We start from the raw sequence: 12500 nt of genomic DNA, 5'->3' as shown, positions 1-12500 counted from the left end.
TCTACACCACATCCCACGTGGTTTAGACCACGTGGGATGTGGCTTAAAAGTTGGTCAAACTGTGTCTGAAGTAAATAAGTGAAACTAGGGGTATATCACTTGCCACTTGTTGAGTGAGATTTTAGGGTAGGCTACATCATTCAAGAATACGACTGCCTTTATTCAAGTTTGACGTGGTCAAAAATGATTTTGAGTCTCTTCTCCAAATATACGAAGTGTCCGTTATCTGTCCTTGGTGCTGAAATCAATTGCTTAATTCCAATAGTTGTAGAGTGTAGCGGCTGTCAGATAAATTGATGATTTCGTCAGCTTTTTCTCAATTTGGATCATATCAAAATAGGGCCTACACTGCCTCTGGCCCTTTTCTCGATTGAAGTACATCTCAGATGCCACCCTAAACCTCAACTCATCGGAGTAAGGTCATTGGCCTGGTATAATAATGTCTGATTAGGCCTAAATGCGCGTAATATCGACAGTGAAAAGCAAACATTTGGCACACACCAATGGTCATCATTCTAGCTATTTTCACCTTCTACAATACAATTTTCAGTGTTCATGATTGGATTGTTAACTTACGGTTGGGGAATCACTCCAACAGCAGTGGAAGTGGGATCATGGATATGGAGTGGGATGCGGGATACAGTAGCTCTCTGCTGCCACCTGCTGCACCAACACGACTACAGCACGTCTTGTACGGCCTGCTATTCGAAAAGTGGCGTACAAAATCGTCAGCACTGATATGAAGTCAGATTTCAATGTTGTGTGTGTACCTCTCTTCCAAACTCATTGGGAATCCTCGTGCAGCCATATCTAAAAGGCAACCAGGCCCAAGCAGCATTGCTTATGTTCACTTTTTGGACCATTTGGTACTGTTCACCAGGTCAAATTGACCCAGGACATTATTGGGATTTTAAAGCAATACAGAAATATATTGTCTTTATCTGAATTCCAAACAATATAGATAACATATGATTAATGTTTGCAATTTACCTCTGGTAGATGACATTTAACAATTAAAGCGTCATTCATTTTTGTGATAAAACACATTATGTAACAAATCCATAAATGTGTAGAGTTAAAGATTGAAAAAAAGAATTAAATGTATAACTTTTCTTTTAGTAAAATGTTTAAAACGGGTAATTTTGACCCGAACGCCACACAAGGGTTAAGCATGCCTGAGACAGCTGTGATGTAAGCCACCCTCACCAACCCAGGTGCTCCCAATCTGTACAGCATCTGTACATTACAGCTGCTCACGTTTAACAACCATCACAGTAAACAACCATCACCAAGGCAAAACACAGATACCTTTAGAACTTTTATTGAGAAAACGCACACAGTGATATTCCAAAAGTTACAAATTCAGTCAAACTGCAAAAGGGACTTGAACAGAAATTGTACAACTCATAATGCTGCTACGATAACTTAAACACTGGCAGGACAGGAGGGCGGGCGGGCGGACTGATACAGTCAGTTAACATCTCTCCTGGAGAGGCAAAGTAAAGGAGGGCGGAGGTGTCACGGCGACAGTGGTCACGACGACAGGCGGGGGGGGCGTCACTTCCGGCTGGCTTTGCGGAGGCAGGAGAAGAAGGGGTGTTTGAAGGCCTGGTCCATGCTGAGGCGCCGGGCTGGGTCGTACTCTAGCATTTTCTGGATCAGGTCAAACAGCTGCTCGTGGTCTGGGCTCTGGGAGATCATGTATTGCTGAAGGGAGGAGAGAGGAGAGAAGAGGGGGAAAGGCAGAGTGAGACCCTTTCTGTTCATCAACGTACACAGGACAGACAAAAGTGATTTCAGGTCAATTTCTACCTTGTGTCTTTGAGGTCATTTTCTAGTTCAATTACATTTAGATTATTAAAAAAAAAAAAAAAGTAATGAAAGGTCATGTTAGCTGTCCTAGAAGCTCCAAGTACTTCGCTTACCTTGAGCGGTTTGCAGTTCTTCCTCACGTATCTCCCAGAGGAGCTGTGCACATCCCAGTCCAGTTTATAATGATGGACGTAGCGCCGCTTCCTGAGGGGAAAAGAGACGGTCGTCACTAACCACAACAAACTGACAGGAGCCTTAAACCGCGATATGGCCACAAATCCACCCGGCCTTCATAAAGCTTACGTAAGCGAGTTGAGATCATAAACTCACTCCTCAAGTTCATACGCCCCCATGCTGTCCAATAGCCAGTTTTTCCGATAGCGTAGCTGGTTTACATCGGGTATTTGAGGAGCCACGTGTGTAGGCGAAGCCAGAGGTTGCAAGTTGGAGGCTCGGTCAGAATTACGGGGGGGGGGGGGGCTGTTTCATTGGCAATATGGTAATAAATCCATCCAGGCTCCAAACTTTTCAGATCTACATTAAGTGCCTCGGGGGTAGGAGCCAGAGTTGATATTGGAATTGGGCACCCGTGAGAACACGTACAGACATGAGTGTTGATCTGAACCACAAGTGACCCGTACCTGGTTTTCTGCAGGAGATGGACAGGCATGGGGCCCAGCACTCTCTCCATCATAGCCAGGTGCTCTTTACTGTCGTGGGTCTGAGAGAGAGAGGGAGAAAGAGAGAGAGAGAGGGTAAATCTTTTAGGAGGAGGACTCCAGCCATTCAGTAGCGTGATGGAATCAGCTCGGTTCAACTTGTTTTATTTCCACATATCGGTCGGCCCTTCCTCCTCAGTGAAACGGTTTGAGTCTAGGGGCTTGGAGGCAAACTAATCCGCAGGGATCGGATCAACCTTCAAAACAATGAGAATGATTGGTCTGGCTGGATTTGATGTTTTTCCGAGGGCCTGTTTATTTTGCTGAAGGCCAGAGGGGTAAGTGAAACAGAATGTGGCTGGCTCTAGCAAGCTAGTCTCTCAGCTCAACAGAAAACACAAGCTTGTCCGATGTCATCTCAGCATATAAGGACGCCAGAAATACTTCAGATATGGGTGCATGTCCCAAAAGACATTAATTGCTGTGTGTGAGAAAGCCAGACGTCCACCGACCTGGAAGATGGTTGATCCGAGGTAATATTCCAGGAGGATGCAGCCCAGACTCCAGACGTCACAGGAGTGATCCCAGCCCAGATCTGCCCGGATACACACATTCTATCAGCATGGCAGCCAGAGGCAGTACGCACATGGAAACTCACACCTCTGTGAATAAGTCTACCATTTTACATGTGAGAGGTGGGGTTAAATGACTCCATCAAGCATGTAGACGGTGAAGCCCTGTAGACTGTGTTGCCTTACCCAGAATCACCTCCGGGGCGCGGTAGTGCCGGGTCGACACCACGGACGTGTGGTGCTCGTGCTCATAGGTGGCGTTTCCAAAGTCCACCACCTTCACGTCCGGGTTCCTCAACGTCCGCTCATCCCGTCTCTGAGGGTGTGTGTGTGTGTGTGTGTGTGTGTGTGGGGGGGGGGGGGGGGGGGGGGGGGGGGGGAGAGTACAAATGTTTAACCCAAGGCTGAAAAACACACCTGATTACACAGGTTTGTGTCTTCAATAGATGAGCACAAGGACACGTTCCACCATGGGGAGTGGATGGATCTCTCACCATGTTGGGGTTGTACTCCATGTCGTAGTCCGAGTCCACAAACAGAATGTTCTCGGGCTTCAGGTCCGTGTGTGTGAGCTTGTTCTTATGCAGGACTGAAACAGAGTCGAAGACCACAACAGTTAACGGGCTACAGGCAGAGAACAAAGACACGTGTGGCCACATCAAACATGTTTAAAAAAACAGATCCCAAATGCAGCGCTTTCCCCCCAATTACTCCTCTTCAAGAGGGTCCTGAAAGAATCATGAAAGTGCTACGGAAACGCTATTTCAAAGTCCAAACAATCGGTTTAAAAGAGCCTTTGCATGTGCACTCGCGTATGAAGCACTTGTTAGGAGAAAAACACAAACATCGTTGGATCGTCAACTCACATCTGACTGCTTTGACCGTCTGAAAGGCGATGGTTCTGATGTGTTCTATCGGGAACGGCTGGAAGCTGTTCTCCTTCAGGAAGTCGTAGGTGCTCAGACCCAGCAGCTCAAACGCTATACACACGTGGCCGTGGTGGTCGAACCAGTCCAGCATCCTCACGCACGCACTGGAGGGAGGAGAGGAGGAGGAGGAGGAGGAGGAGGAGAGGGAGGGGGATTAGCAGGTCACAAGGAACAGGTGGTGATATGCAGAACGCATTCAAAAAATGTTTTGGACTTCATCCTTGCTGATCCAACACTGATTCAATAAGTGAAGTGTTCATCTGTCACTGCCCATCACCCTTATTTCAGGTGGCATCTTGGCTGTGGGACTTGCTACGGTGTGTGTGCGTGTTTTAACTTACTATCTCCTGTTACAGTCCAGAGAGTTCATCTGCTCCAGGACCTCTACCTCAGACATGGCTGCCTCCCGGTATCGGTCCAAATTTTTAATGATCTTCAAAGCCACGCGAGCACCATCTCTGAGATGAGAACACGAACACACACACACACACACACAAACACACAACGAATGAGAGAGAACAAAAAGACATAGCCACCGCCGCCACCACCACCACCACACACAGGGACGTCCAAATAATATTACTTCACACCAATTATGACGAGACTTACTTTGAGTGATCAATGCATTCCACGACCTTCCCAAAGGCTCCCTCTCCTAGAGTGGACACAACCTCATCTACGGGGGATAGACAGTCCTAGTTAGACCCGGCGGAAGTGGCCACGCCATCGACAGCCTGACACAATGACCTTCTAACGTCCACTCTGACTGGGACAGTCTGTATGTACATTCTTGCATTATACTGTCTGAAACTAAACACACACCATACATTACTACTGATGTTCTGCTGCAAGTTCAAATGCTAACTAGTCAACATTTAAATACTACATTCGGTTAACTCTACCCGGCTCAATACAATAGTGTCTACGTTTAGTCTTTGCAGTACAGTACACCATCAAAAACAAAAACAACAAAGAGAGAGAGAGAGATAGAGAATTGACAGAGAAAAAGGTATATATTCTATACATCTCAATCTCAGCATGTCTCCACTGTGATAGATCAGGTGACCCTCGTCATCATCCTCAAAACTCCTGGATCTTTTCCTGCTCCTGCGATGATGGCTCCTCTGCTGGCCCATCATCATCACCACCATCATCATCATCATTACCAGCGAGAGAACACCACCAGGCCATCACAACGCGCCATTCATTCAACCAGCGGAGGTGAGGGGGGGAGGTGGGGGGGAGATATTCGGCCCATTCAGAACCCCGGCAGCCAGCGCCAGGCCACAGCCGAGCAGCATATTCAATATTCAGGCCCAGAGAAAGGCATAGGGGCGCCACCACATAGTGTGTGTTACAGAAGGAAAAACATGGCAAACAGGATTTTCAGATGAGAGATTTTCTCAAAGTGAGGCAAAAAAAATAAAATATCACAGTGTATTATATTCACTTTGTTGTCTTTCAGTAACAGTATTTGTCAATCTTCATACGAGTGGTCTAAAGCCTATTTCAACTATATCTTTCCAGGTCTACCATACAGTTTTGCCTATTGATGGATAGGATATTTACTAAATACCAATATAAATAATAGGATCAACTTTAAATTGTTCCTGCCACCTCACTATATAAAATACTATGATTATTCTGGACCACTTTACTGCATATGTCCCCATTTGGCTAAATTAAACTTACTCCTGTGATTCATATTGAATACTATGAACATTGATGACTATGGCACATAGAGAGAGAAACAGAGAGACAAACAGAGAGGTGTGGAGCTTAGGGGGGGGGAGAGTGCGGGGGGGGTCTCATACCGAGTAGGAACGCTGGTGAGAGGGGCTGCGTCTGCGTCCTCTCCCCCGCTGTGTGTGGCTGGTGTGTCCGCTGCGCCCGCTCTGCCCGCTGCGCCCAGAGGACTTGCTGTAGTGGTGCCAGTCCCGGTCCGGCTCTGGCTCCCGGTCCTGGCAGGCGGTCCCTTGGCGGTCCTGGTCACAGCCCATCTCCAGGCTGGCATCGCGGCCTCCTCTCTGCTCCTTGGACTCCAGCCTCTGGTTCAGGCTGCGGCTCTCCAGGCAGTGCCTGCAGTCACAGGGAGGAGAGAAACACACGGCTTAGAGATACGCTCCTACCTACTCCCAACAAACCGCAGCTCCTCAGGAGACCCCCGCTGCAGATGGTGAGATGGGGTTGACATCCTATCCTGAAGAGCGTTTTAGGTAACACGTTTAATTAGCACAGAGTCCTAGGTGTGAAATTGTGCAGCCATTAAAGTGGGCACCCCAAACATGTTTTCATGTGTGTTAGGTTAGGGCAAACTGTTGTTACAAATTATAAAATGATAGCGGACCTCTCTCCAGCATAGGTAAAAGCTGTATTCTGGCTGTATTCTCTCTCAAGACACACACAGGGCACAGGTGTTGTGCTATGACAGTTATTGATGTGGCAATGGGATAAATCCTTGAAGCCTTTCAACAGGCAGAGGGGAATGTAATCTGAGTCTAGATACGCAGAGCCCAGGGACTCTGGTGTCACCTCTCTTCCAAAAAAAGGCATGCCTCTCTGGGGGATTTATAATTAGTCACCCCTCCATCCCTACCTAGCAACTTCCACCACAGCTCCCTCACTTCCTCACATGCAGCTCTATGAGAAAGTAACCAGATACAGGCGTAGTTTTTATCATTTATCAACCAAGAATGCAGAGTGATAGTAGCAACTATGAGGTAGTGACAACATAGCAATTGGTCACAACTTCAATCAAGGTCAGGGAAAGGAGACCAAGTCTAAAAAAGACATGGGCAAGAGATACACTCCTGGCCTTGGGTTTCATTCGACTTATTTATAAAACGATTGAATATCGTTCTCCATCAAAGCCCTATGTTTAGCTGGGAATAATGTGCTGTAAAACGCATATCCGCCCTCAGTCGGTGGGGGTGACATGTTGATTTCTCCGTCCGCTTTGTTGTGATGGTTGGCACAGGAGGGGGAATGGGTGGGGTGAGGAGAGCAGATCAAACAGGTTTATTTACCCTTCATTTGTTTTGTGGCGGTCATGTCTTCGAGATTTGTTCTCCCTCTCACTGCTGTGCGAATCTCGTCTCCTCCTCTTGCGGCTGTCCACCCTCTCCTCCCAGCTAAACTCATTCAGCCATGCGCCCGGAGAACGCATTCGTTTCGACTGCCGCATCTGCCACACAAGGCCATGAACGTTCACATTTTAGCAGTTGGTTAGGCAATAACAAAGTCGATTATCCGTTTGACAAGCAGGCATGCAGCTATAAAGTTACTTCACTTTAGGAATTCAACAATTCCTACTCCCGAAATTATTGATTTCTAAGTGACGCTACCTTTGAGGCTATAAGTAGCAATTACTGACACCGTCACCGGTGTCTTTGTTCAGTGGCTGCTAGCTAGCTAGTTTAGCTGTTGAGCTAGCTGGCAGAATCTGCTACCTATAAGAGGATGAATTGTAATACCAAAGTAAGATAACTAGCTAGCTGACGCACTGTCATTATATAACTTCAGCTAAAGAAATCCACATAATTCCAGAGCTTCTCTCTTTAAAAAAAAAAAAAGACTACACTAGCAAGCTAACATGGCTTCCTGTTAGCTTTTAGCTACGTTAGCGAGTTTGAAGATGACATCCCCATACGATGGATTATATTACGTTTGCTCTCTTCTATCAAACACAACACGGTCTTTCCTCACCTTCGCTAAACAGTAATGTGTCCCGATCTATAGATTCAGAGGGAAAGCATACAAATTGTCTTTGTAATTTTTAGGAACACAAAGAACAGAAAAGTCTTTCCCAAAATGGCGACCCTGTCTTCTGCAACTGGAACGTTCCACAAATAAACATGTCGTGACGTCACGTCGGAGAGGACACGCCCATGTTGTAGTTTATTTTTGGAGTCCGGAAGTAGCCACGGAACATCCTGAGAACAGCCACGAAGCACAGCACAAAACAATGTACCTGAATTCACCCCAATGTCCGAAAACAGCGAGAAACTCTAGATGGAAGTCAACCGTCTAACCCTGACCTATAGGATAAAGAATCGAGGACATCTCTAGGGAAAAATGGAGAACTACTCACACCTTTCGGCAGAGTCATTCTTTCACTTCTTTATCTGTGACTATATATCCCGTCCTCTTCTACTGTCTGAAATACCACCTCTCCCTGTGATACGTTCATTGACATATGTGAATAGGTGTGTTTATGTGACAAATAGAAACTAATGAGAACAATACATCAAATCATATAAACATTTGAAATACCTGCTCTATATACCTGAAATACATTTGATTTACCGAACCGTCCACTCTCCTACCATTAACTCTTATGTTGATAGTATTTTTTACCTTTATTACTTTGCTTTTTCTTATACCTATATTATCACTCAATAAAAAATAGTTTTTAAAATCATGTCGGGCCAAAGTGGAAGAGGAATGACTCTTCACTGAAAGTACTGTATTTTGTTTTTGTTACATGGGTTATTTGCAACAGATCTTCACTTTTTTCAATAAAAGATAAATGCTACTCATTATTTGTTTTCAAGGGGGGGGGGGGGTGGTACAGTAGGAGGAGGAGGGAAAAGCTGAAATATGATCGAGATAGAGGAACAGTCACAGTAGAAGTCACTAGGTGGTGATCAAGTGCACCAATAGAGAGGACGATAACATATTGTAACGAACGGTGGGGTAGAGCAGCTTGCCTTAAGCGGGTATCGAACTCGCAACCTTCCGCTTACAAACCGGCCGCGCTAGCCACAACACCAAGAGAGTTAACTCACTTGGTGGAGCTGCTAACGGGCCTTACACAGGGTCGTTACACTATCCCCTCCGTTCGGGAGAGCGTGCCCTCACGCTTTACTATACAAGTCTCTCACGTGGACACGCCTCTCCGATGGCCTCACGGGCGCCATCCCACTACTGACACCAATGTAACGAACGGCGTGTTGTGACCAGTTAACTCTCTTGGTGTTGTGGCTAGCGCGGCCGGTTTGTAAGCGGAAGGTTGCGAGTTCGATACCCGCTTAAGGCAAGCTGCTCTGCCCCGCTGTTCGCTACAATATTAAATGTCAAATATTTTGAAATGATGGAAAATAACCTCTATTCAGTCATGCTGTTATGAATTAAATTCCTCTGTGCTTAGCCTGATCAATAGTTCTGATCTGGGAATGTGCCGACCTCCCCCAGCGCATGCACACCACCAGGTTCTGATCTCGATGCCCTGCTGCTTGGTGACTGACTAAGACCAAATAACGACAAATACATTACTCAGTTAGACAAACGGTAGGTAGGTTGAATCATTGTTATTTCAGGCATATACGCGCTGTGCTCAATAGCCTGGAGACGAGGTTCCACAAAACCTGATATGACCAACAATGAAATCCACTGTACACGGAGCAGGGTTGAATTTTTATTAAAAGCCATTTATTTAGTCAGTCTCTTTTGAGTTTTGCAATCAAGGAGGCCAGAATCCTGGAAACTGGCCAGTAAACAAAACAGTACCAACGCTCCAGGGTGTCACGCACACACTCACTTCACTGAACACACTGCACCGAAAACAACAGCTGTGAACGCCTCCCAATCCTGTCGGGACTGCCCAATGGCAGGGGGTCACTTTGTAGGAAAGTACGGATTCCAAAATGGGATTAGGCGAATGTGTTACGGAGACGCCAGGTAAAGTCGATAAAGAGAGCGAGAAAGAGAGACGGAGAGAAACAAAACTGGCTCGTTGTTTAAAGAGGGAAAGGTGCTGTTGGCGAATAGGTCAGTTGAACATCAATCATATCAAATTGGATCAAACTGGCTCTTAAAATGAAATTGTACACATCCCATCTCCACAACGATATTCCTCCTTCCCCCTGTCTCCTGTTCTGGATCACAACACAACTGCAAAAACCAAGTTGACTATCAGTGACTATCCCACATGACAATAACTTAATAAACAACAACACATTTCAAGTTAAAGGAACCTGATAGTCCTAACAACCAGCAGCTCTATCTGACTAATGTTCCCTCTCCAGCAAGAAGAAAGAAGTAGACACATGTATTAGTCTTTTCCCATCTTGTCTCACATGGAATGGAATTGATAATTGATGTCATTGAGATGATTTACTATATCCTAGCTCATATTCCAATAGTCCATACCACTTCCAGTATGTCAGTAGTCAAAACCTCTAATGCCCCTTTGTCTTATATAGCATGCCATTCAGAAGACTTCATTTTCTACAGAGGAAAGATGAAATAAAATAAAACCATATACATCTGTCATTACAGAAATCTCCATAAATATCAGACAACTGAACATCAGTCACAGAGAAACTTCCTGAAGAGCAGAAAGATGTTGGGAAACATGGGAAAAATACGTTTATACACAATCTACACAGACCTGGCTCTTTACATGATTGATTGTTTTCCTGTCCTTTTCATGTATATATGTCATGGCACAATTAATGTTCAGATAGGAGTAAACAAACACTGATATCCCCAGCCCCAGCCCCAGCCCCAGCCCCAGCCCCAGCCCCAGCCCTAACCCCAGCCCCAGCCCTAACCCCAGCCCCAGCCCAAGCCCTAACCCCAGCCCCAGCCCCAGCCCTAACCCCAGCCCCAGCCCTAACCCCAGCCCCAGACCTAGCCCCAGCCCCTGCCCCAGCCCTAGCCCCTCCCCGAACAGGACACAGGGTGGCCATGCTCTGATCCAACAGTCTGACAACAGTTGAGGATGAGACAATGATATGTTGATATGAACAGGCCCCTCAGATGCACACACACACACACACACACACACACACACGCCCGCCCGCCTATCCGCCCACCCGCCCGCCCGCCCGCCCGCTCGCCCACCTGCCCGCCCACCCTCCCACCCACCCACCCACCCACTCAACCACACACCCACCCACCCACCCACCCATCCACACACACACACACACACACACACACACACACACACACACACACACACACACACACACACACACACACACACACACACAAACACACACACATACACACACACACACGTGAGGATTTCACTGGGGAAAAAATGGGCTCAGTTTCTAGATGGAATGATACAATGCTGTAGTTTTGCAGTTTTTCTCCACTCATACCAGGTAGCCATTTGGCTGACAAATCCCAGGTAGCCATTTCTTGAAATGACCAAACACATTTGGGCTAGCCAGCGCCCTTCATATCATGGTAACTCTTACAGGATTATTACAGTACAATAAAAAACGTACACAAGGCCTTTGGCCAAAGAGAAAGGGACAGAGATAGGTAGGTAGAGAGAGAGAGAGAGGGGGAGAGAGAAGAGAGGGATTCAGAGAGTTGGAGAATAATAACAACAATATCAATAGGAATTTCATTTTAAAAAGAGATGTTCCCTGTCACTGTACACTCTATGGTCGTAAACATGATCCCACAGAGTAAATAAAGGTCATGGTGAGGGATACATCTATCCCTACCAAACATACAGTAGGCTTACCCAATGTACAATTCAAATACATTTGCAAAGGCATGTTGCTCCAGTGTCAATAGCTTCACTTTACACTGCTCGTTTATTTTCTTCTTTTTCCCTCCTGGTGGAGTGGTGGATGAATCCTGTTCATCACGCTTTTTTTCCTCTTTTTTTCCTCTTCATGTATAGAAAAAAAAAAACACCTAAGTACCAGCTAGGTTCCTTCACAGTTAGTTTTTAGTGCAATGAGTACACTCCCTCGCTGGTGGGAGGGTGAGCTGCCCAGATGGCCTCATGTCTTCCCCAGAATAGTAGACCTGGAGGGAGGGAGGGAGGGAGGGAGGCTTATTATCACAACTACATGTAGCTAACCTGAGTGATGTCATGTGTCTAACCTGAGCGATGTCATGTCTCTAACCTGAACGATGTCATGTCAGGTATCGATGTCATGAGGCTTATTATTACAACTACATGTAGCTAACCTGAGCAACGTCATGCGTCTAACCTGAGCGATGTCATGCGTCTAACCTGAGCGATGTCATGTGTCTAACCTGAGTGATGTCATGTGTCTAACCTGAGTGATGTCATGTGTCTAACCCGAGCGATGTCATGTGTCTAACCTGAGAGATGTCATGTCTCTAACCTGAGGGATGTCATGTCTCTAACCTGAGTGATGTCATGTGTCTAACCCGAGCGATGTCATGTGTCTAACCTGAGTGATTTCCACCTGTCCTTCTCCACTTGGTTCTCTGGACTCTCACTCTCATAGGATGCCAGGTAGAGTCCTGCCAATGAGGGACAGAAAGAGAGAGAGGCAAAGAGGACAAAGAATGAGTGAAAGAGAGAAAGAGAGAGAGAGATCGGCAAAGAGGACAAAGAATGAGTGAAAGAAAGAAAGAGAGAGATCGGCAAAGAGGACAAAGAATGAGTGAAAGAAAGAGAGAGAAAGGCAAAGAGCGAGTGAAAGAAAGAGAGACATAGGCAAAGAGGACAAAGAATGAGTGAAAGAGAGAGAGAGAAAGGCAAAGAGGACACAGAGTGAGAGAGGGAACATTCCAGTCTGACACTGGTA

At 46.2% G+C, this 12500-nt stretch overlaps 2 protein-coding genes across 3 annotated transcripts in view; both read right to left on the bottom strand.

Moving 5' to 3' along the window:
* Positions 1–1305: 1305 nt before the first annotated feature.
* On the bottom strand, positions 1306–7813 carry LOC310815795 (dual specificity protein kinase CLK4-like). 2 transcript variants are annotated; one of them, XM_083685718.1, is made up of 13 exons: positions 7678–7813; positions 6999–7156; positions 5787–6051; positions 4997–5096; positions 4582–4648; positions 4314–4430; positions 3910–4076; positions 3538–3632; positions 3230–3359; positions 2984–3066; positions 2454–2533; positions 1926–2016; positions 1306–1707 (listed from the first exon to the last, which is right to left on the bottom strand). In XM_083685718.1, exons 2-13 carry the CDS (start codon positions 7154–7156, stop codon positions 1558–1560), a joined length of 1503 nt encoding a protein of 500 aa, XP_083541844.1. In that variant the 5' UTR covers positions 7678–7813; the 3' UTR covers positions 1306–1557. The 2 variants fall into 2 exon arrangements, with proteins under 2 accessions (XP_083541844.1, XP_083541845.1); XM_083685719.1 differs by lacking the exons at positions 4997–5096; positions 6999–7156; positions 7678–7813 and having other exon boundaries at positions 5787–5954.
* Positions 7814–10981: 3168 nt separating this feature from the next.
* LOC310816496 (ras-GEF domain-containing family member 1C-like) overlaps positions 10982–12500 on the bottom strand; it is a 21997-nt gene continuing 20478 nt past the window's right edge. Inside the window, exons 13-14 of the mRNA XM_083686729.1 lie at positions 12141–12213; positions 10982–11745 (exon numbers count right to left, since the gene is read on the bottom strand). Of these exons, the coding sequence (XP_083542855.1) occupies positions 11721–11745; positions 12141–12213 (98 nt within the window). The 3' untranslated portion in view covers positions 10982–11720. The remainder of the gene's footprint in view (positions 11746–12140; positions 12214–12500) is intronic.

The sequence above is a fragment of the Argentina silus genome (genome assembly GCF_951799395.1).
Source record: "Argentina silus genome assembly, chromosome: 15".
Taxonomy (NCBI): domain Eukaryota; kingdom Metazoa; phylum Chordata; class Actinopteri; order Argentiniformes; family Argentinidae; genus Argentina; species Argentina silus.
Note: the sequence above shows the minus strand (reverse complement) of the source record. Positions and strands in the feature narration are given on the sequence as shown.

Excerpts from the sequence above, each read along its gene's own strand:
- LOC310815795 (XM_083685718.1), bottom strand. The coding sequence starts at position 7,156 with ATGCGGCAGTCGAAACGAATGCGTTCTCCGGGCGCATGGCTGAATGAG. Across the intron at positions 6,052-6,998 it reads CGCCACAAAACAAATGAAGG|GCACTGCCTGGAGAGCCGCA; the intron begins GTAAATAAACCT and ends CTGTGACTGCAG. Across the intron at positions 4,431-4,581 it reads GAATGCATTGATCACTCAAA|AGATGGTGCTCGCGTGGCTT; the intron begins GTAAGTCTCGTC and ends TTCTCATCTCAG.